At 40.2% G+C, this 20,465-nt stretch overlaps 1 protein-coding gene across 5 annotated transcripts in view; it reads left to right on the top strand.

Annotated features, from left to right (window-relative positions):
• The window catches only part of dpy19l3 (dpy-19 like C-mannosyltransferase 3), a 73,687-nt gene that overhangs the window by 8,150 nt on the left and 45,072 nt on the right, over positions 1–20,465 (top strand). For 3 of the 5 annotated variants that reach the window (XM_063881709.1, XM_063881706.1, XM_063881711.1), the window contains exons 1-9: positions 1,975–3,037; positions 6,485–6,575; positions 8,725–8,846; positions 10,728–10,873; positions 13,616–13,739; positions 14,994–15,128; positions 16,260–16,391; positions 18,047–18,148; positions 19,376–19,449. In XM_063881709.1, the coding sequence (XP_063737779.1) occupies positions 2,729–3,037; positions 6,485–6,575; positions 8,725–8,846; positions 10,728–10,873; positions 13,616–13,739; positions 14,994–15,128; positions 16,260–16,391; positions 18,047–18,148; positions 19,376–19,449 (1,235 nt within the window). In that variant the 5' untranslated portion in view covers positions 1,975–2,728. Of the gene's footprint in view, positions 1–1,974; positions 3,038–6,484; positions 6,576–8,724; positions 8,847–10,727; positions 10,874–13,615; positions 13,740–14,993; positions 15,129–16,259; positions 16,392–18,046; positions 18,149–19,375; positions 19,450–20,465 lie in introns of those variants that run through there. The other 2 variants (XM_063881708.1, XM_063881707.1) reach the window with 2 other exon arrangements.

Below are 20,465 nucleotides of genomic sequence, written 5' to 3'. Positions count from 1 at the left end.
CACAACAGAGTAGGGAAAGCAATTTCCCTGTAAGGGATTAATAAAAGTATGTCTTCTTCTTCTTCTTCTTCTTCTTCTTCTTCTTCTTCTTCTTCTTCTTCTTCTTCTTCTTCTTAAAGGAACAGGGTTTTGATACAATGGTACGAAGGCATGTCACCTTGACAACATGTTTTATTAACTAGTTATTTTTTTATCACCCCTTTTATTGCCCTTAGCTGAGTTTATACATACGTTGAAATGATGCCACTGCGTTTACTCAGCAGAGGTGCTGAGATAAAGGGCTGCTCGACCAAACCATATTTGCCAGTCAAATTTGTGCAAACTCGTTGTATCTGTTCTCTTGGCTGTGCAAGAGTAAGACAGAGGATAACAGGCTGTTGAGGTGATGGATTCATTTGTAACTTAAATCTTGTTGAATATTGTTTGTGTGATACAGATAATGAAATGTTTTGAGTGTTTGTTGTTTGTTATGTACCTGCCTAAGGACTGCAGATGGAAATGAGCTGTTAGCTCAAATCTGGCATATAGCATCTCTTCTCTTTTGTGAGTTTAATGTAAGGTATGCACGGCCCTTGTAAAACATAAATATCTACAAATAAAATAAAAAATCTGAAAGTTGCCAGTTTAAAATAAAAGTTGTCCTCTTAACTTCAGTTGTGCACAAACAGCCCTAATAACTTGTCGGACTCTGAAGTTTTAATTCTCAGATGCAGAAACCAGCAGCCTTATGGGGACGATTGGGAAAAATGTGAGGAAAAAGATTCATGTTGATATTTTTCTGGCTTAGTGTGGCCATACATGCGAGTCACTTGTTACATAGTCCTTGAGAAAAATACACGAAGACTTTTTTAAAACCCGTATTCAACATCTAACACTTCTCAGACACAAGCGGCTATGCCCATCCACATATCCACGTATTTATGTAGCATTACAGTATTTATTCCACTGAACATTATTCCCTTTTTCACTGGTTTATTTTATTCTATATTTCATATACACACAGTCTGCATTTTACTTCCTTATGTCTGTTGTCCTAAGTATATATTGTATGTTGCACTGATGGCTGGGACGGCGACCTAACATTTTCATTGCTTACATCTACACCAAACTATTGTGCAGATACTACAAATAATAACAATAACAATTTGTTTGACAATAAAACCTTGGCATCTTGGACGCTCAAGTCTCATCTTACCTTGACCTGCTTGCTGTTGCTCCCTTTTCTCATTGAGATGATGTATTTTACTACCTGCTGTCAGAGATCCACTGTCTCTCACACTTTCACTCTTCCATTAACACGCACGCACGCACACACGCACACACACACACACACACACACACACACACACACACACACACACACACACACACACACACACACACACACACACACACACACACACACACACACACACACACACACACACACACACACTTATTTTCCTGTGTGTCCTGGTCAAGTAGGATAGAAAGAAAGAAAAATGCTTGAAAAGTAATTTGTGACTGCTGGAAGTCCGGCCGGTTTGCTGTTTGTACTCTGCGGCTGATGCTGTGATCTGACACTGCGTGACTATCGGAGCGTTGGCGGCCCGTGGAGAAACTGTTGAACAGAAACGGGACTGCTTTTAATAGCCTCACATGTGGCTTCTTCATCCGGTGTGTTGCGGAGGGAATGAGGAAGCAGCGTTAGCCTCGGGTCAAACGGTCTGGAGAGTTTATTTTTTAAAGTTTTGTTTCTCTTATACCTTTACAGTGCTTATTATCATCTGCCAACATATGGATGAGACAGCTGGGGATTGAATTCAAAAGTTCAAAAGCCATTTTTGATTTTTCTCAGTTCGGGATCCACTATCTTTTGCAATTTTTCCAGAATGATATTCCAACATGTTTCCCCTCACTCGTCCCCACCCCCACACCGACCCTATCTTATTCTTTTCCTGTGTGCATGTGTGTTTTTATAGACAAGAGGTCACCGGTTGTGACTCTTTTTCTTTCCCTCCCTCCCTCTCTGGCTGCTCCAGTTATCTACAGCCCAGCCTGTCGATGGACTCACTGTGACTCACGCATGTTTCTCTCTTTTGTACTTAGTAGCCGATTTGAGAACTGACTTGTTGTTTAGTGTCGGTGAGGAGTTCAAGGGGAGGCAGACGTTGGTCCTTGTTACAACTCTGGACGACATGAAGCGGAGGGAATATAATTCAAGGCCAATGCTGAACAGACCATCACTTGGATTCTTCAAGCACCACATCAAGAGAGAGTTATTCAGGGTCTCGCAGAGGAAATGGTATCGGAGCAACAGAGAGACAAAGATCGGTCGACTAGCTCTCGGGGTAATGAGCAGTGTGTGAACTTGTTAACTCTGCCTGTTCTGTCTGACCTTAATTTAAACTAAGGATTAGCCGTCTGATCAGAGTTCTTGGGGAGAAGCCAAGGCTTGTTTTGCCCCGAGCATACTCAAAAAGGAGGATTGGGAAGGAAACAAGCTGCTCATTCCCTCGGAGAAATATTTTTTACATATTTCTTTTGGCAAGGAACTTGAAGCGATTAAAAAAAATAAAGCTTATTTATTTGGACTGACTTCAAGACAAGAAAAGCACACTGCATTTTAAATGTCTTGCTGTAATTGATTTGGATCTATAGCTCAGCCCAGGAGCATGCTGTTTATCTACCTGAAGTGAGCTCATCAAAGGATCCAAGAACATATTGATGATCTCCGTCTTCTAAGGAAATGGAGCTGCGTAAGAGAGTAAAGCTGAGGAAACTTCAACACACTTTGGGCCTTTCCCAAGATGCATCAGCTGCAGGGAGATGCCGCAGTAACATATGGGGGGCAGAGAGATCTCATGCCTCACAGCGAGGTACAGGAGGGGTTTCCCTGCTGGGAGGATCCGGTGCTTGTTCCGGTTCAGAGATTCTACCCTGGCGACAGTGTGTTTCCATGGCAGTCGGTCTGTTATTAGCCGGGCTGCTGGCACTGGCTCAGGCCTGGTGCGTCAACGCCATACACGAGAATCTGCTGTGGTTCTCTCAGCTCACGGTAGGGTTTACACCGCTGCGTTAGTTTGAAACTTTGATTAACAGAACCGCACTGCAGAGAAGAGCCTGCGGTGAGGGGGTTCCAGGGGTCCAGGCGGTAACATGGGGCATATCAAAATAGTCACACCTCTCAGCTGTCCAATCTTAGCTCACAGTAGGAGCAGGTCCAGTTGCTATATATTTTTTCTTTTCAACTGCTCATCATCTTTTATAGTCCATGCCACTATGAGCCGCCCTGCCCCTTCTTCATTGTGACAAATCAGTCCATCCAAGGTGTCATTATTATTTTTTTGTATTCAAAAGCTTCCTGCTGTGTCTCGACAAAGTGGACACTTGGTTTCTATCTTTTGAGCCATTTTGAAGAGACCTGAAGAAGGATGCGATAACAACAGTACCGCAGATAATACGATGGCCACACACCAGGGATATCATGGTACAGTCAGGTATACAACTAGAAATATTGCAGGAAACAATATTTATTCATTGCTCCGTGTTGGGAAAACACACAGACTTATGTAAGCCGACCTTCTTTACTTTTCCCAGCAGTTAAATGAAAAATACACTTGGGTCAGGATGAGCTGCGGGATTTATTCATGGGGAAAAATGAAACCTACATCGTTTATTTACGACCACTTGACAACTTTACTGCTCATTCCTCCTTTCCGCCAATCGCCAACAGCTGTCCAATCATTCGCTTACACCATGCATCAAACCTAATGTGTCTTTCTGTTGTGTTTTCCCCAAAGTGGTGGATTGCCTAATGACTTTACCCATTATTGCCCAAAATGTACTCGCATTTGGCAGGTGTTAGATTCAGACCCTGACACCAAGATCAAAGAGTTATGGGTGGTGCTTATGCTGGTAAGGCATAAGCCTTTCAACTCTAGGCAATTCAAAGTGCTTTACAAAAATGAAAGACATTAAGAGCATTTAAGAAATGCATAAACAAATGGCATTTAAAAACAGTTATTAAAAAGCAGAGAGAATAAAATGAACATAAAACATGAATAACACCGGTTTAGATTCAGGAAGAAAAGTTACAGTGCAATGTAGTTTGCTGAGGGGCGTACATTTTCCAACCAATCAAGCACAGTTTATCCATGCTCATTCTGTTCCAGGAGTCTACTTTGTGAGTCAAGATGTTTGATAAGTTCTTTTTGCATCTGTGTTTTGCCGAACTGCTTAGTATTTACTAAATGCATCTTGGACGCAACTTTTCCGCCAATGGTGCGTTCATGTGCTCTTCATATGCCACCACCTGAGTTGGGACATTGTTCTTTTGACTTTATTGTGTTACAGAGAAGATGCTTTTTTTGCATGTCGTTTTTCCGACTTCCAGTTGGGAACACATTTAGCAGTTTATTTGAAAGGTCACCTATTATGCAAAATGCACTTTTTGCTGTCTTTTATAAATAAATGTGTATCCCCGGTTGTAAGGACCGGGGATACACACACACAAAGTGTCAGCAAATACAACCCTCTCTCTTTTCCTCCTTACCCACATCTCTAAAACAGGGGTACAAACGAGCTGATCCAGATTTGCTGCCCATATGACGTCATGACTGAAATGTGGGCTGGCTTTACATTGAATTCCTGGTAACGTCCCGCCCACGTGACAGGTCCCAAACTATCATCCCCCATATACAGTCGGAGCTATATCCCCTCCGCAGCACCTCTGTGGGTTTGTGTGTTCAGCAGGATGTCTGCAGGAGGGACTTAGAGTTGTTGTTTATATAATACATATAATGTCTCTGTTCTAGTAACTGGTACTAGAGAAGTGTTCTAGTAACTGGTAAACACTGAGAAGTGTTTCAGAAATAATGCTTGATGTGGTTTGGAACATAATATGGGGTTTAATCTTGGCAGCGTTTAGCTGAGTTTCTCCGTTAGAAACTTTTCTCTTCAGACAGAGAGCTGTATGCTCTCCAAAGGGGCGTGGCCAGCTTCAGTTCAGCTCAAATTTAAAGTGACAGTCACAGAATCAGCACTTCAGGAACAGGGCTGAAATAGAGGGGGGTGAGGCATGCTGCAATGGGTGATCTGTTTGGTACTTTGAGCAAAACATTTCACAGACAAGTTTTGTATAGATATGGCCCTACAATATAGTGTTGAAATATAGCATCATAGGAGACCTTCAAACATGAATCCAGACGATCTACCTAGGAATGTCAGCAACATTTAAACACACATTCCAGATCTTCCCCGCGATTCAGATCAGCCTTTAAGTTGAATAGTTTATATGTTGGACCATTCCTGCAAGTTTCAGAAAGTGGGGGGAACTATTTGGGTAAAATGAAGGATTGTATTGTAAAGCAATGCTCTCAAATTCTCAAAGTCTTCTGGTTTCCATTTGATTAATCAGTATATGGTATTTGGCTACAAAGGGACAATTAGGAGGATACTTAAAATACTGAACAGTTTTGACACGTTATATATTTGACCGCACTTTTTTTCTTCTGGTAAGTTTAGTTGCAAATCTCATCAGCTGAGACGTCACTAACTCCAGAAACAGTTTTTATGAGATGATTTATGGTTCTTTTTATTAGGAACAGCTTTGTTCGTAAGTCATTACTGACAAATAATGACATCACTGACACTTCAGTCATACTCTAAATATGCTTAGGTTTTTAATAAGTAGCTTTTGAAATGATGGAAATAATAATCCTGGAGAAACAGTTTGAGAGACTTTCAGCTCAATCACAAAGCCGATATGTCAACTAAATATATCACTACTCTCAAAGAATGTGTTTTTAGCACAGCTGTAAAAGCTATTCACAGAGGGAACATGATGGATGGAGGCTTGAGTTTATATTCTGCAGCTGCTTGTTCACTGTTTGCTCTCCCTCTTTACCCCCTAGTGGAACAGTAATCAGACATGGCAAGCAGAAAAACTCTTGGGAAGACATCGTCAAAGTACACACACACACACACACACACACACACACACACACACACACACACACACACACACACACAGTGTCACCTGTCCTGTTGTTGTTGAGGATTACGAGTGTTTAAATACTCATAATCTCTTTTTAAATCATGTTTTCTTCTGTCTATCCTCTTCTGGTTATTCCTTATTATAGATATATCTGCCTTTTGAAGTAGCAATGTGATATATACTTTTTTGTATACATGTTATATACAAAAAAGTCATTTGTTTTCTTTTTAGAAGAAAATACATTTGTTTTGCTTAAATTTCTCACATTAATTTGATCTGTCGGAACTAAATCCATTTGTTAAATCAGGTGCAAAATGACGTTCCAGGTTTCAAAGAATTCCCAAGAATTGAATGAAATGCAAAAACCCAATGATTTCAAATGACTTTAGTAAAGTATATGCACAGGTTTAAAAAAAAAGTTTTTCATGAAGTCTTTCATCTGTTTTCCATGTTTCAGAAAAGAGATGTCTTTGGTGTCTTTGACTAAAATCTCATTTCTGCTTTCAGGAAGTTGAGCGCGAGATCTCTTTCCGGACAGAGTGCGGACTCTACTACTCGTACTACAAGCAGATGCTGCAGGCCCCGTCCATACAGGAAGGTACACATCATGTCAAATGGCTCAATTATGCTTTTTTAGGGTGTTCCCTTTCCTGTAGTTTGTTATATAGGTTGTTGTGCATGTAAATGATCTACAAAGGCGAAAATGCCTGTGTTCCTTCCTGAGGGATTTTCTCTCCCACACTCACCCACCCTGCCCGTAACGCCTCCAATGGACTCCTTTTAACTCCCATAACATAACTATTTAACACTCACACTTATAATGGCTAGCACTAAAACACATTGTACATTATAGGCTAAGGGACGGGACCTCTCTAAGCCAATCACAACAGAGCCTGCCATCCAACCAATCAGAGCAGACTGGGCTCTGGTTTCAGACAGAGGGTGAAAAGAGGTGCTGCGGTACAGGCAGTATGAGAACATAATGAGCTTTTTGAACATTAAAACATGGAGACATGTCCCAGTAGAGTTGTTCCATAGTTCAGAAAACACTTCAAAAAACTAAATCTATTTTGCTGCCTCACAGAATGAAAAAAAGGATATGTCAAATTCCATACAAGAAACTAAAGGGTGAACAGGTTAAACACTTCTAGATGGTTATATCATGAAAGAAAATGAATATGTTTTGTTTAAATGTGCAAATAAGGCATTACCTAATACTAACTTAAGCTGTTTAAGCAGACCTCTTCATACACAAGCAAACACAACTAAGTATTTAAACATTAAGACGTGTATTTTGGAAGTTTTCTTCTACTCGTCCGGGAGAAGACAGTTTAGGAAATCAAAAAGCCCAGAAGTTCATGGAAAAAAAACAACTTGCTTCTAAGTTTGAAGCTGTATTTATGGACCTTTTACGGGATTCTTGTTTGAGTCAGATGACGTTTCTAACCAAGTAATAAAGCTTATTAAGAAGTAATTGCTATGGTGACACTTTTGGTAATTCTATTTTTACATGGATGGAGAAACCATACAGCTGTCTACAAGAAGAACATTCTTTTCCCCCTCCATTTTCCAACCAGACCTAACAAACCACTGGAGTTTCTGTGACGCACAGTCTGGTCTGAAGGAAATTTAGTCTAATTATTTCTTCCCATTATCATGCAACATTTGGAGTTGGAAACGGGCCTAATTTTGCACCAAGGCAAAATAATTGAGCTGAAGGCTAATCAGCAAAGAACTGGCCGACCTCCCTTTCACTCTCACTCTGCCTCGTTTGTTTTTCTGTCTGCAGAGCGGCTGCGTTAAAGGTACAGGAGGGCGGAGAACAACATATGGCATAATGGTGGAAATTAAATGTTGTTGTGTAAAATTAGGTGAGATGGAAACCAATGGAAAGAAAAGTATGGTGGAGGGCTTGAATAGAAAGCTACACGATGAGTGGGTTATGTGTGTGTGTGTGTGTGTGTGTGTGTGTGTGTGTGTGTGTGTGTGTGTGTAGAGCAATGTGTCCTCAGTCTATGGAGGATGTTTGTTGTGCTCTTAGAGGGATGAAAAAGGCAGAAGGGATGAGGCTGACACACACCGGCCTGCAGCAGAAACTCTTTGCTGTCACGCTTTGTTCCAGTCAGAACAGATGCACAGAGATGATGCTGCACCCACTGCCCTATCTTGAGTACTGACAACAGTGTGTGTGTGCATGCTCATATAACAGCAGCACCTGCCTTTTAGCATGCAATGGGAGAAATATAGGAGAATATGCATTGATTTTTTATTCAATGTGGGTGTTATTTTTGAATTTACTAGAGCAGACTGGGTTCTGGTTTTAGACAGAGGGTGAAAAGAGGTGCTGCAGCACAGGCAGTATGAGTCATAGAAAAAACTATGGAAAACACTGACAGTTTTTTGACTTTTATGGAGTAAAAAACATACAACAATGCTATTTTTTTTTACACTTGAGCAGAGGAAATGTTGCCTGAGGCTTTCAAGGTTGAATGCACTCGATGATTTCACACATCCACAGTGCTCGCAGCGATGGCTGATTTAAATCGAGGCAGAATAATCTGTGTTTTCAGGGGGTGACAGAAAATTCAAACATTGTTATTGTTCTTTAACAAGCTGCATACTCTGGAGGGTGAGCTTTATGGAACATTCATACCCAATAATCATCATGATCATTGATCAACAATGTCACTGTGAAGGAATGGTGGCCTTTCAAAAGACTGTGTGTGTGTGTGTGTGTGTGTTCCTAGGTCTCTCAGATTTGATCCATGACAACTTGACAGAATCCAAGAGGACCATTAATCTCCTTCAGCGGATGAATATATACCAGGAGGTCTTCCTCAGTGTTCTCTACAGACTGTTGCCGATACAGGTACCCCATCACTCAGCTGTCAGTGGTTTACAGTGGCTTGTAAAACACAATGGATCAGAATAATGGCCGCCACTATTACAAGATGATTGACTGTCGCTGTGACTGTTCTGGACATTTCATACACACTTTTCATAGCACACTGTTTTCTTCTGTCATAATGATTGAATAAGTACTGGTTACTGCTATGAATAATAATCCTTCAGTGGAGGCTTCTTATAGTGATCAGCTGCGTATATGGACCACAAATCGTTTTACATAATTATTGCTGTTGAAATGCTGTCTCAGGCTTAAAAATTAAATGTAGGTATGCTATCAAAGCCTGAAGTGGGACAGGGTTCTTTCAAATAAAATGTAGTATGACGTCACAAAAAATATGGCTCCGCGAAGCCGAATAAAAATAGTTTCTTCATGTCTTAAAGCTGCTGAGTCATGTTTTGCACCTAAAACAACAAATAAGTCCAGAGTTCTGGTTTCTTTATGTCCTTTACAGAAACAAGGACAGTAAAAGAAAAGATGTAATTCAGAAATCTCAGTTTAAGTGTCAGCCTGCTGCCTGCTGCCTGCTGCCTGCTGCCTGCCACTCGTCCACCGGCACACCCACCGGACATCCATCCCCTATTTGTTCTCTGTAAAAACATAGCTGTCTCTGCTGTCTGACCAGACATCTGACACCATCTTCATATTAATGGACTCATTATACAGTTTCTGATGAACAGAAATATTGTTTTCTGGCATCACATTTTAAAGGGAAATATTGGCATTTTAGTAACTTAGTAAGAGGGTGTAGCGCCTCTGTTACCAGGTTTAGACAAAACTCTGTGAAAGATAAAATATCAACTTTTCTTTCAATAGGTTGTGTATGAAAAGAGTATGTGGATGTAATGTATATTATATTCATCAAGTAGTCCGCTTACATTGCTTATCTTGCGGAATTTCCTAAACAACGTGTGGAACATTTAAAAATGCTGTATTTTTTTATGACTTTGATAGCCCGCAGTTTATTTCCTAGCCTCTTAAACAGTAATAATGCACTGAAACCAATGCCAAGCTGGGGGTCTTAGCAGCTTATTTCCAATTCTGATATTCTAAAAGTACAATTCTGTTTTAAATTAAAATGTCAACAGCAAGGAAAAGTAAGCTTTATTTATCTTAATTTTTTTATATTTTAATTGATTTGTTCTCATCATGACTACTATGTGTATTATTTTAATGAACTGTATTCACTTTAATTTAAGTGATGTCATGTCAGTCGATGTATTTCATTATTTATAATGGCATTGTTCTTATGCATGCTTTTTCTATGTTTTTTTCTGTTTTTCAATGTGGAAAATTAATATAGAAAATATAGTAAAACATGTTTAATTTACACAGTAGTAAAAAGCAAACTCAATAAAATGTAGTAGCAAAACTGTTTGTTTGATTATGTTATGTTAAATTCATAAATATATAAATGTCAAATGGAGTCAGTCTGCAAAAGAGATGACTCAAGTTATATTTTGTATTAAATATTCAGCTTAAAGTGATTATTCTGACCGCTGATCACATTAAGAGGATTTCACTGCAGTCTGTCAGGCTTCTGATCCGCTGTGGCATTTTCCGTTCTGGTCTTTCCTAGCTGACATGTCTTGGCACACTCGTACTTGTCACGTCGGAGGAAAAGGTTTCCGTATTGGCAGATCAATTAACTGAGCGGCACTCACTTAGCTCCCTCAGAGAGCTCGCTGAAACAAGAATGCCAGGAAGTGAAATATCAGAGCAAACTTTGAAAATGCCACCGTACTCCTGAGAGTCTGTCGCTGTCACCGCAGTGTGTCCGCTTACTGCCACTGTAATGAACTGTTGCTCTGTGTGCGTATGTGTGTGTGTGTGTGTGTGTTTCAGTCGTATCTGGAGCCAGTGTATTTCTACATCTACACAGTGTTCTCGCTCCAGGCGGTGTATGTGATTGCTCTGTACCTCACTGCATGGCTCCTGTCGGGCTCCTGGCTGGCCGGCACCCTCACCGGGGTCTGGTACATCCTCAACAGGTGAGAAGTAACTGTGTGTTCATGTAACAATGACAGGCACTCTGTTTATGTTACGGCAATTTCACATGTCGGCATTAAATGGGAGTATATTCTTAGATTTGATGCTCACTCAATCTCGACAACCACGCTTTAAATCCAAAAATTGTCACTCCGCCCATATAAAGCCTTTTGTGATTGCAATATAACAAGGGGTGCAAAACTGTTCAATAGAAATGAAAAAGACAGCACCTTTTTACCAAGGGATGTAAACATTGCAAGCAGGGTTGGGAGGGGAACTTAAAAAATATATTCTGTCACAATTACTAGTCTCCTGTAAAAAAGGGTAATCAGTAACATAATCTGAGTTTCAAAATATTAAAGTAATCTAATGGGATTACTTTCTGTTACATATGAATTACCTCCTTATTAAATGAAATGCAAATGAATAAAAAGACGAAATAAATGATAAACAAAAGAGGACAACAGAACAATGTAGCCTTAGAAAATAAGAAATCAAGTGATATTTAGGATCATTTCATTAATCATATTCAGACAGCATACAGCAGCACTGAAACACATGAGCACACACTACAGTTTAAACAAGTACAATCAAATCTGAGCTGAAAGAAAATGCTCCGTTTTAGTTTAATATGCACAGTTAAGCTCACACACTATTTTATGAACATATAGGTTCACTTGCTGAATAAAAAACAGAACAAATGAACCAAAGAAAGTGAAACCATAAAGCAGATTCAGGCAGTAGGCGTATAGATTCACACTTACAGTATCAGCCTCCAGAACAGAACAGCTGACAGGAGAGAGAACATCTGGTCCTTTACCACACACACTACATGCTCTTTTTAGGTTTTACTAACACTGTAATACTGCTAGTAATTTTGTAGAAATGTACCAGTAATCTGATTCTGTCTTTTTTTATCAACCTGTTAGTGAATATTGTATCCTGATTATGTAATCCCTTACTCCTTAAACCTGGATGACATTTCAAACGTTTGAGAACAAATTAGCGTTGCAGATGTTTAATTGACTTTAAAACAGAAGTGAATGATTTTAACATGTGTGTTAGGCCTGATGAATACACAAACTGTGACGGATTTACAAAGAATGCATGGTGTCCGCTGATACCATCATGAACTGTGCGTCACTTGCTCATGCTATCTACCCCGTCTCACGGTTGATTCAGGAATATATTGGGCAGCTGAGTGCAATTCTCCCTTTTCTGCATCTGATTGCGATTAACCATGTGGGGATACTGCCTTTGTGCCAAGAACGCAGCAGGCAGAACAACAGCAGAGAGGAAGAGAAGCGCTGCAGGTCATGACTGATGAGGTGCCAAAGTTCTCCCCAACTCCAGGCTATCAATCCAAACGCTACCTAATTAGGGATTTAATACTTGGGTCGCAGGCTGACAGATGGACGATATAATGCCAATTAATACATTTTCATCTTTCTGTATCACTCTTTCAAGTCTTTAAGAGCAGTCAAATTAACATTCTGAAGGTCCTCATTTAGGAGAGCATTGCAGTAAAGGTCACACTGAATCAGGACTCCATATACACAAGGAAAATATTTAATGAACCACTTCAGCAGCGACATTTTGAGGGGATTTGGATCGATCCTTTTATGTCAGGTGTGAATGTTTTTTAAAGAACGTTTTTATGGTGGATTCATGGTTGAGTGGAAAATAATATAAACCACAGAATTCATTTACTGGAACCTTTTGTATTACACTTTAATACTGGGTGCTAAAAAGGAAACTGGGAGGGATAAAAAAAAACTACAGGGAGTCAATGTTTGGGACAGGATAGTGCGAAGGTAGTGTGGAATGGGATGAAATGTTAATCCGTTTTCGTAGTAGGTGTTCTGAACGCACATTATTCTAGAAACCCAATAGTCCGAAAACGTCCCACTCCCTGATAACTAAGCCCCCTCAACATCACTGTGTGGGGTTGAGTGATCCTCCATGGGGAAGGAGTCAATCCTCTCCCGACAGACAAGGACTCCTCGCTCCTGGAGAAGCAGGGACGCACTGTGAGAGCCTCTGGGGCTTTCCACACCATTGTGCCCAGTGTTAGGGAATATTTTGCGTAGTTGTTTAACCTTTGACCTAGTTCATCATTTTCTCCTATTCCCATGGCATAGTTCTTTGACCTTCGGTCCGACTGAAGAATGTTGATTGTCGTTTTCGAACTGGTTAAAACCTCGTATTGTAGTAGAGATCTTCAGAATTGATCAGGCAACTGCTCGGTCAACTCGTGGCTGCAGCAAATGTCTTGTCAATTCTCCGGCCGTTAACTTCATAAAAAACCTTCAGTGTTTGCCATCAAAGTTCCAGCTCTCCCGTGTCTCTCTGAGTCTCGTCTCCTTTGCTTCAGAAAATCCATCACACCCAGCACTTAGGAGAGAAGCTACTGGTCTTGATACAACTGCTCCATGACAATCCGCGATCAAGAACCTTGGTGTCCAATATATATGAAACAATTGACCCAAAAAAACTAGGAAGATTCAGATAAAATGCTAAGGGATTTCACCATTTACCATGACCTCAAGCGTGTTCTACCCACACATCTTATTTCAAGCATCTGGGTTATTGGACTCATTCCTGAACCACTCTATATGTCTGGGTGATTTGCAACATCTATACACAAGTTTGAGACACTGCAGTATGTGTCGGATCGTTTAGTTCTTAGATGTGGTTTGAACATCGTGACATCACTCCATTTGTTCCTCTCTTTCTCCCTTCAGGGTGGATACCACTCGTGTGGAGTTTACCATCTCGCTCAGAGAGAACTGGTCGATGCCCTTCCTTGCGCTGCAGGTCACCGCTATCACATGCTACCTCAGGCCTCAGCTCACAGACCTACAGCAGGTACGCACAAACACACGCTCAGTACAAAGCTACTGACCACAAGGAAAGTCAACAAACTGTGGTAGTAGATGCCAATAAAAGTCTCATTTTACGGATTGTCAGTACTGATTTGATACCACAGTAGAAAAAAAGCTAAATCCTGTGTACTTTAACAAACAAGCCTCTATTACTGTTACAGTTTTGAAGTTAAACAGGTAAATATTCCCTCTATTGTATTCATTTTATATTGTCTTTATGTCCTTTAAAAAAACTCTATTTGAGTATCTCACCAAAAACTACTTTTTCCAAGATTATATTTAGAAACATCATTTCCCTGATCATTACTGAACAGCAGGTATTAAGAGCCTCCATTGACTGGCTGCTAACAGCTACTGTTTGGATTTCCATCTGCCATTTACAACTTGTGTGTGTTGTCCACAAGGCAGCTTTATCAGAGAATGAATAATGCGTAGAAAGTAAGTTATCTGCATCTCAAGCACATTTCTTATTGTCAATGGCCTGACGGGACATGTACATTCATTTTAAGGCCTGACAGAACTTCTCGTATTGTAGACAAACAAGTGTATGTTTTTGTAATTTAGTGTACAGTTTACATTGGCCTTGAATTGAAACACACATCCCATCTGCTCAATATTATAACATCCCTAATGGAGCATTTACCCTGCATGGTATTGATGGTACTGTGTAATATATTTGAACATATATCTGTAAGAAGTGCAACAAGCACAAGTTTCATTTGAGGGCCATATTTCATTATAGTTTTTGAATTTGCTGAGGGCTGATTCAAAATAGCCCACTGGCCACATTTGGAACCCAGGCCGAGGTTTGGACACCCCTGCTGTAGACCAATGATCGGTCAGATAGAATTGTGCCTAGTTTGACACGGGACCTCTTTCAGAAACCTGACGTTTCTTAACCAAGCAACCAACTATTGCAACTGGATTTTTTCATTTACTCACCCTAGATTTAATTTTAAAAATGCCAGCACAGCAAGTTCACTCAGCAGTATAATTATTGAATGGCAGACATTCCTATCCTGATAATTCGGCCTGCACTGAGAGGGTAGTATCCGCAGTGTAAAAAAGGATCTGTCACTAAAAGTACGTCCTGTCAGCAGAGACGTACCATGCAGAGGAGAAACGCCATAACACAGCAGGCAGCACAACAGGAATGAGTATACATGCCATTAAGTACCAAATATTGAGCCCCAGTGTGTGTGTGTGTGTGTGTGTGTGTGTGTGTTTCCCTCCACAGAAGGTGATGGTGTGGTTGATGTATGTGACGACGTTTTGCTTCTGTCTGACGTGGCAGTTCAACCAGTTCATCCTGCTGGTTCAGGCTCTCATCATATACAGCCTGGACTGTCTGGACTTCCTAACAACCTCACAGGTAAGGCTCCAGGAACGACCTGATGCTTAAAGCACCACTTCCACACACAAATTACTGTGTACCATACTCTAAAGCTAAATTAAACGCTGGCCAAGCACACAAGTCCAAAACGTTTTCTAGCTTATGTTACTTTCGTCTTGTCACCTTGAAACTCGTTCACATCTTCTTCTCACTTCTTAAATAGCTTTTAGTTTTTTACTACTGTTTGCAGGTACTGTATATACACTAATAGAAGTATACTGTTCCCTGACTGTGGTCTGAAGCCAGAGGCACGGGTCATACGCCCTTAAAGAAATACTTCACCCGTAAAAAGACAATTTGTATATCAGTAACTCCTCCAGTGTTACCTTGAACTGTATTATTACATTATTATATATTAGACTATCGAGCGCCTCTAGGGTCTTGATGGATGACCCCCATTAAAGGGGCCGTATTCTGCTTCTTGAACCTAAGCTTCTTGATGCACCATCAGCTGAATGCAAGTAACAAAAAAAAGCAATACACAGTTGGCTAGCGCTCCAACATATTGTACATGATATGCTAAGGGGCGGGACTTATCTGACACATCTCCAATCGGTTCAACAATTGCAACAGAGCCGGCCAGCTAACCAATCAGAGCAGACTGGGCTCCCGTTTCGGACAGAGGGTAAAAAAACGTGCTGCTTTTAAAACATCTAAACAAGTCACTGTAGAGACTAAACACAAATATAAACCTGAGATCAGTACATGTTCTCAACTTTTAAGGACTTCCCCCTGTTTTTGCATTCTACCTTGGAGGTAGCATGGGCTAAGTCATTGAAATACAAAGGGTTACTTTTGGATTGAGGGATTCTTTCAAGGGTTCTTAATACAAAATGAATATAGACTAAAATACAGAACAGATCTATGATTCGGGGATTGCCTCCTCACAGTTCTCAACACGGCAAAGGCTGAGTGGCTAGCATCTAACGGTGCTAAAGGGGAAAGTAGCAACAGAGCTAAGTGTTACTTCATTACTTCACTATGCATTTGCCGCTTATGCTCTGTTTTCTGTTACAGCACCTTTGTGTTTTACAGCAATGTGTGTGTGTGTGTGTGTGTGTGTGTGTGTGTGTGTGTGTGTGTGTGTGTGTGTGTGTGTGTGTTCCTTAGGTGACTACTCTGTACCTGGTTCAAGTGAGCAGTATGCTGAGTGTATGGCTCCTCCAGTTCTGTAACTCCATGATCCTGGGATCACTGGTGCTGAGCTTCATCGTCGCCACACTCTTCGTCAGACACTGTCAGGTTAGTGTGTGTGTGTGTGTGTGTGTGTGTGTGTGTGTGTGTGTGTGTGTGTGTGTGTGTGTGTGTGTGTGTGTGTGAGTGTGTGTGATGGTTCAGAGAATAAAGTAAAAGTTCTAAATCTGTGAATTAAAAACTGATAAGTGTATCAAAGTCACACACGAAAATACACAGACAGACAAACACAGATGGAAGATTAAGCCGCATGGCGTGAAGAAGCCTGTGATGAAGTCTGATTTTGCAAAAGATAATACCAATTCATATTCTGGAGACACATTTCCCTGTCAGGTATAAATGTAATTGAGTTAAATCAGATCTTATCACGGCGACAATTACAAAACCATTTATTCTGACAGGTTGAAAGTGGAAAAAAGACAGATGGAGAAATGTTGATTATCAAAACATGTTATTTCCAGCTTGAGATAACATGTATACAGTAGCACATGACCTTGAAAATAAATACAACCCGTTATTTTAGAAGTTGTGTATGATGTCTGGTTAATTTGTAAGCTGGTGTACCCAGCCAAACATCATCTGTCATAAAAGAAGCATCCCTCTGGAAATGACTCTCAGTAGTAAATGTGTGTTTCAGTCCCGACATCAACATGGCTGTCAGGGATGACGTATTTTTGTTGGCCGACCCGGAAGTAAGCTGCGCGTGGGTTCCCTCGACAAAAAAGCAATGGGATTTCTCCATAGGATTTTGTAATATTGTAAAAAATAGGATCTGTGGAAAACAAACCTGTTTGATAAATGCACGTTTTGTTCAGCCGGATAATCTCCACATGTCTACTCTACTTTTTTCATCATAAATTTAATCGCCAGAAGCAAAATGCTAACGTTATGCTATAAACGAAGGTCACTGCTGATGTATATAATTTCGTAGAACAAGACGTGATCCGTCTCTTAAATTTGTGTCAACCACAGACCTTATTTCGAGCTATTTTCCAAAATCCTACGGAGAAATCCCCTTGACTCTGAGCCGAGGGAACCGGAAGTGGTCAAATGCTAACTCACCTCCGGGTTTCAGGACTCATTCCTGCGCCATGCTATATAGCCAAGACTTTAGATTCACTTCTGAACTGCAATTTAATAACTATGTCCCATCTTCAGGTGAAAATGTACAGACAGCTTATTATAATTTTGTTTGTATAATGTCAAAATCACAAATCTTTTATTCACCCCACAGTGGGACATTTCCACTGCTACAGCTAACGGAACAGGCAGGTATGAAGGCAAAATGAAGTAAATACATGAGCATAATAAATAAACAGTTAAGAACATAAATTAAATCAAATCTAATGAGTGCACATTTCTGATAAAAAGTGAGTAGCATAATAAATAAAGTGAACATATTTATTAATGCAGAAGCAGCTGGTTATTACTCTAGTTACTTGTAGACAGAGAGTATCTGTGGTGTAGCAGTCTAAGGTAGCAGAATAGCAGTCAGTAATAGCAATTATAAATAGCAAAGGAAATGTGTTTTTACATCATGGGATAATAATGTCAGCCATGGCAGACGGGGTCCACATTTAATATGAATAAACATTGAGATATGGTGGTTTCTAACACAGGATGTGTCTGTCTGTATGCTTTCCTCACATTTCTAAATGTGAATCTGCATCGAGTGATAAAATATGTTTTGTCTGCTCCTGCAGTCTGGTCTGAAAACAGGAAGTCCGCTCGTCCGTCTGGGCAAACTGCTCCTCCACAGTGCCATGGTCCTCTTCCTCACCGTCACCATCAACTACCTGGCCAAGGTGCTCCTCTTTTTTTAAATTTTGTTTAAATGTATTTGATATATGTATTTATTTGAGCAAGGGCCATGCATACTAATACATTAATGTCAGAAAAGAGAAGAGATGATTCATGCCAGATTTGAGCTAATTTCTTGTTGTTATGTAATTTCAGGAACAAAACAATCAATAAACACTCAAAACATTGCATAATGTTTATCACACAAACAATTATAAAACAATATTTAAGTACAAGTCAATAAAATAGTACATAGTACAGTTAAAATCGAAAAACTCACAAGAGTGTCATTAATGTTGGCATGAATGGTTGCTTAATATACATTTTTTTGCACCATAAGATACAGTGTGAAAGTCAGTGCGGGTTTTAAGCTCAGCTGGAAGAATATTTCACTGTTTGATGGCCGTAAATGAAAGTGCAGATTGTGCAAAGTGTCCGTCAGAGTCACGGTTATGTCTGTGGTTAGTGCAGATCTTGAGTTTCTGCAACTCTGCTCGCGGTGGAGCTGAAAAAAGCTCCTCAATGGTGGTGTAGCATTTTAAAGATCCTGAATACCAATCGGACTCTTGAAAGCAAAACAAGATTTTCAAAACTTAACAGTTTGTATTTGGACAGTATATTGCAACGATGCTGTTTTAATGACTTCTTATCAAAAACCTTTAAGACTTGTTTATAGAGGACCTCAATTGGTCTCAGAACAGGATTGTGATCCATGATCCATGTCTGATCTAAACAGAATAATTTACAGATTTTTAGAACACGGAATATTGGTGTGCTTCACCCTCTTGTGGCCTAAAAGAGTATTACAACAAGAAACTTGAAAAATAAATAATCCCCTATCACAATATTTAGTATTGGAAGGTGATGTTCTTGCTTTTTCTTTTCTTGGTTGAATGCAATTCGCTTTAGTAATTGTAATAATTAAATTAAAATCACATTACGAAATAGATTACCCATGGCTTCCATACTCTCATGCCCCTCCTCTGCTCCTCCCTGTGCTGTCTTAATATTGCTTCACCCCCCCACTAGACTCTCCCACTCCTTCAGCATGAATCTCCAACTCTTGGTGTGATGTAAGCTTGAGCCCAGTATGGTTTATTTAACTTATTTGTACTTCTCAGCGTGTTGATTTTTAGCCCTGACAGGATGACCATATCTGTGTGTGTGTGTGTGTGTGTGTGTGTGTGTGTGTGTGTGCGTGCGTGCGTGCGTGTGTGCATGTGTGTTTACAGAAAGCACTTCAGCTCAGATCAGACGAACACATCTTTAAATTCATCAAGTCAAAGTTTGCCCTGGGGCCAACAAGGTATGAACACACACTCGTAGATGCCAACACACACACCGCTACATTCCTATGCTTCTTCTCTCAGTCACACTTTATTCTGATGAATCCATATTTCAGAAGCTCACACACTCAATCCGCACCCATACACCTCTTGACTTGATCTAAGGTGACTGTATTATTCACTAAGCATCAGGGTTGTGGCACCTGGAGTGTTAGTGTGTGTGAATAATAGATGTCGGGGTAACGCCATCAGGCCTCCCATCGATCAGATAGTGTGTGTGCAGTGCGGAGAGCTGCTCCTGGGTGGCAGATAACACGGCTCTCAACCCAACGCCACACAACCGGCCCTTCAATTATTCAGGAGGCTGCAACAACGCCATGCTCTGCCTCTCGCACTGGCTCATTCCTTTGTTGTACTCCTGTCTTTCTTATTCCTGTTCCCCGTTCAATAACTTATCTGCACACCTGTTCTCCAGGAGCCGGGGAAATAACACAGCATATGAAGATAATGGATCCAGTTATTTTTGAAAGCATTTGCTCCGTAATTGCATTTTTTTTTAATCAGAATTTGTTGCTTCGTTGTGATAGCAACTAGGGCTGCTACTCCCCATTATTGATGAATCTCCTTCTTTCATTTACTTATTACTTATAATTTTGTGGGTACGAAACCTAAAGATATTTACTTTAGTATTATATAAAGAAGAAAAGTAGCAAATCTAAATAATCAAATATTTGTTTAAAGAGTCCCCTGGTATGTTTTTTTTGTTGGTTCCCTTTCCTGAAGATGTTCTATAGGTTTTTGTGCATGTAAATGGTCTGTCAAGGCAAATATCACTGTGCCCCCCTCCTGAAAGGCCTCCATTGGACTCCTTTCTTTACTTTCTTGACATAGTGACATCACCATGTAGGATAAGATAAGAAGTACTTTATTGATCCCAATTTGGGACATGTTTGCATTGTAGCAGCATAAACAGACAAAGCATTATACACAGTCACTTAAAGACTAGAAATAAACAATTCAAAATGTAAACATCTCA

Source organism: Eleginops maclovinus, chromosome 4, assembly GCF_036324505.1.
Source record: "Eleginops maclovinus isolate JMC-PN-2008 ecotype Puerto Natales chromosome 4, JC_Emac_rtc_rv5, whole genome shotgun sequence".
Lineage (NCBI taxonomy): Eukaryota > Metazoa > Chordata > Actinopteri > Perciformes > Eleginopidae > Eleginops > Eleginops maclovinus.
This window is presented reverse-complemented; position numbering and strand designations above follow the sequence as displayed.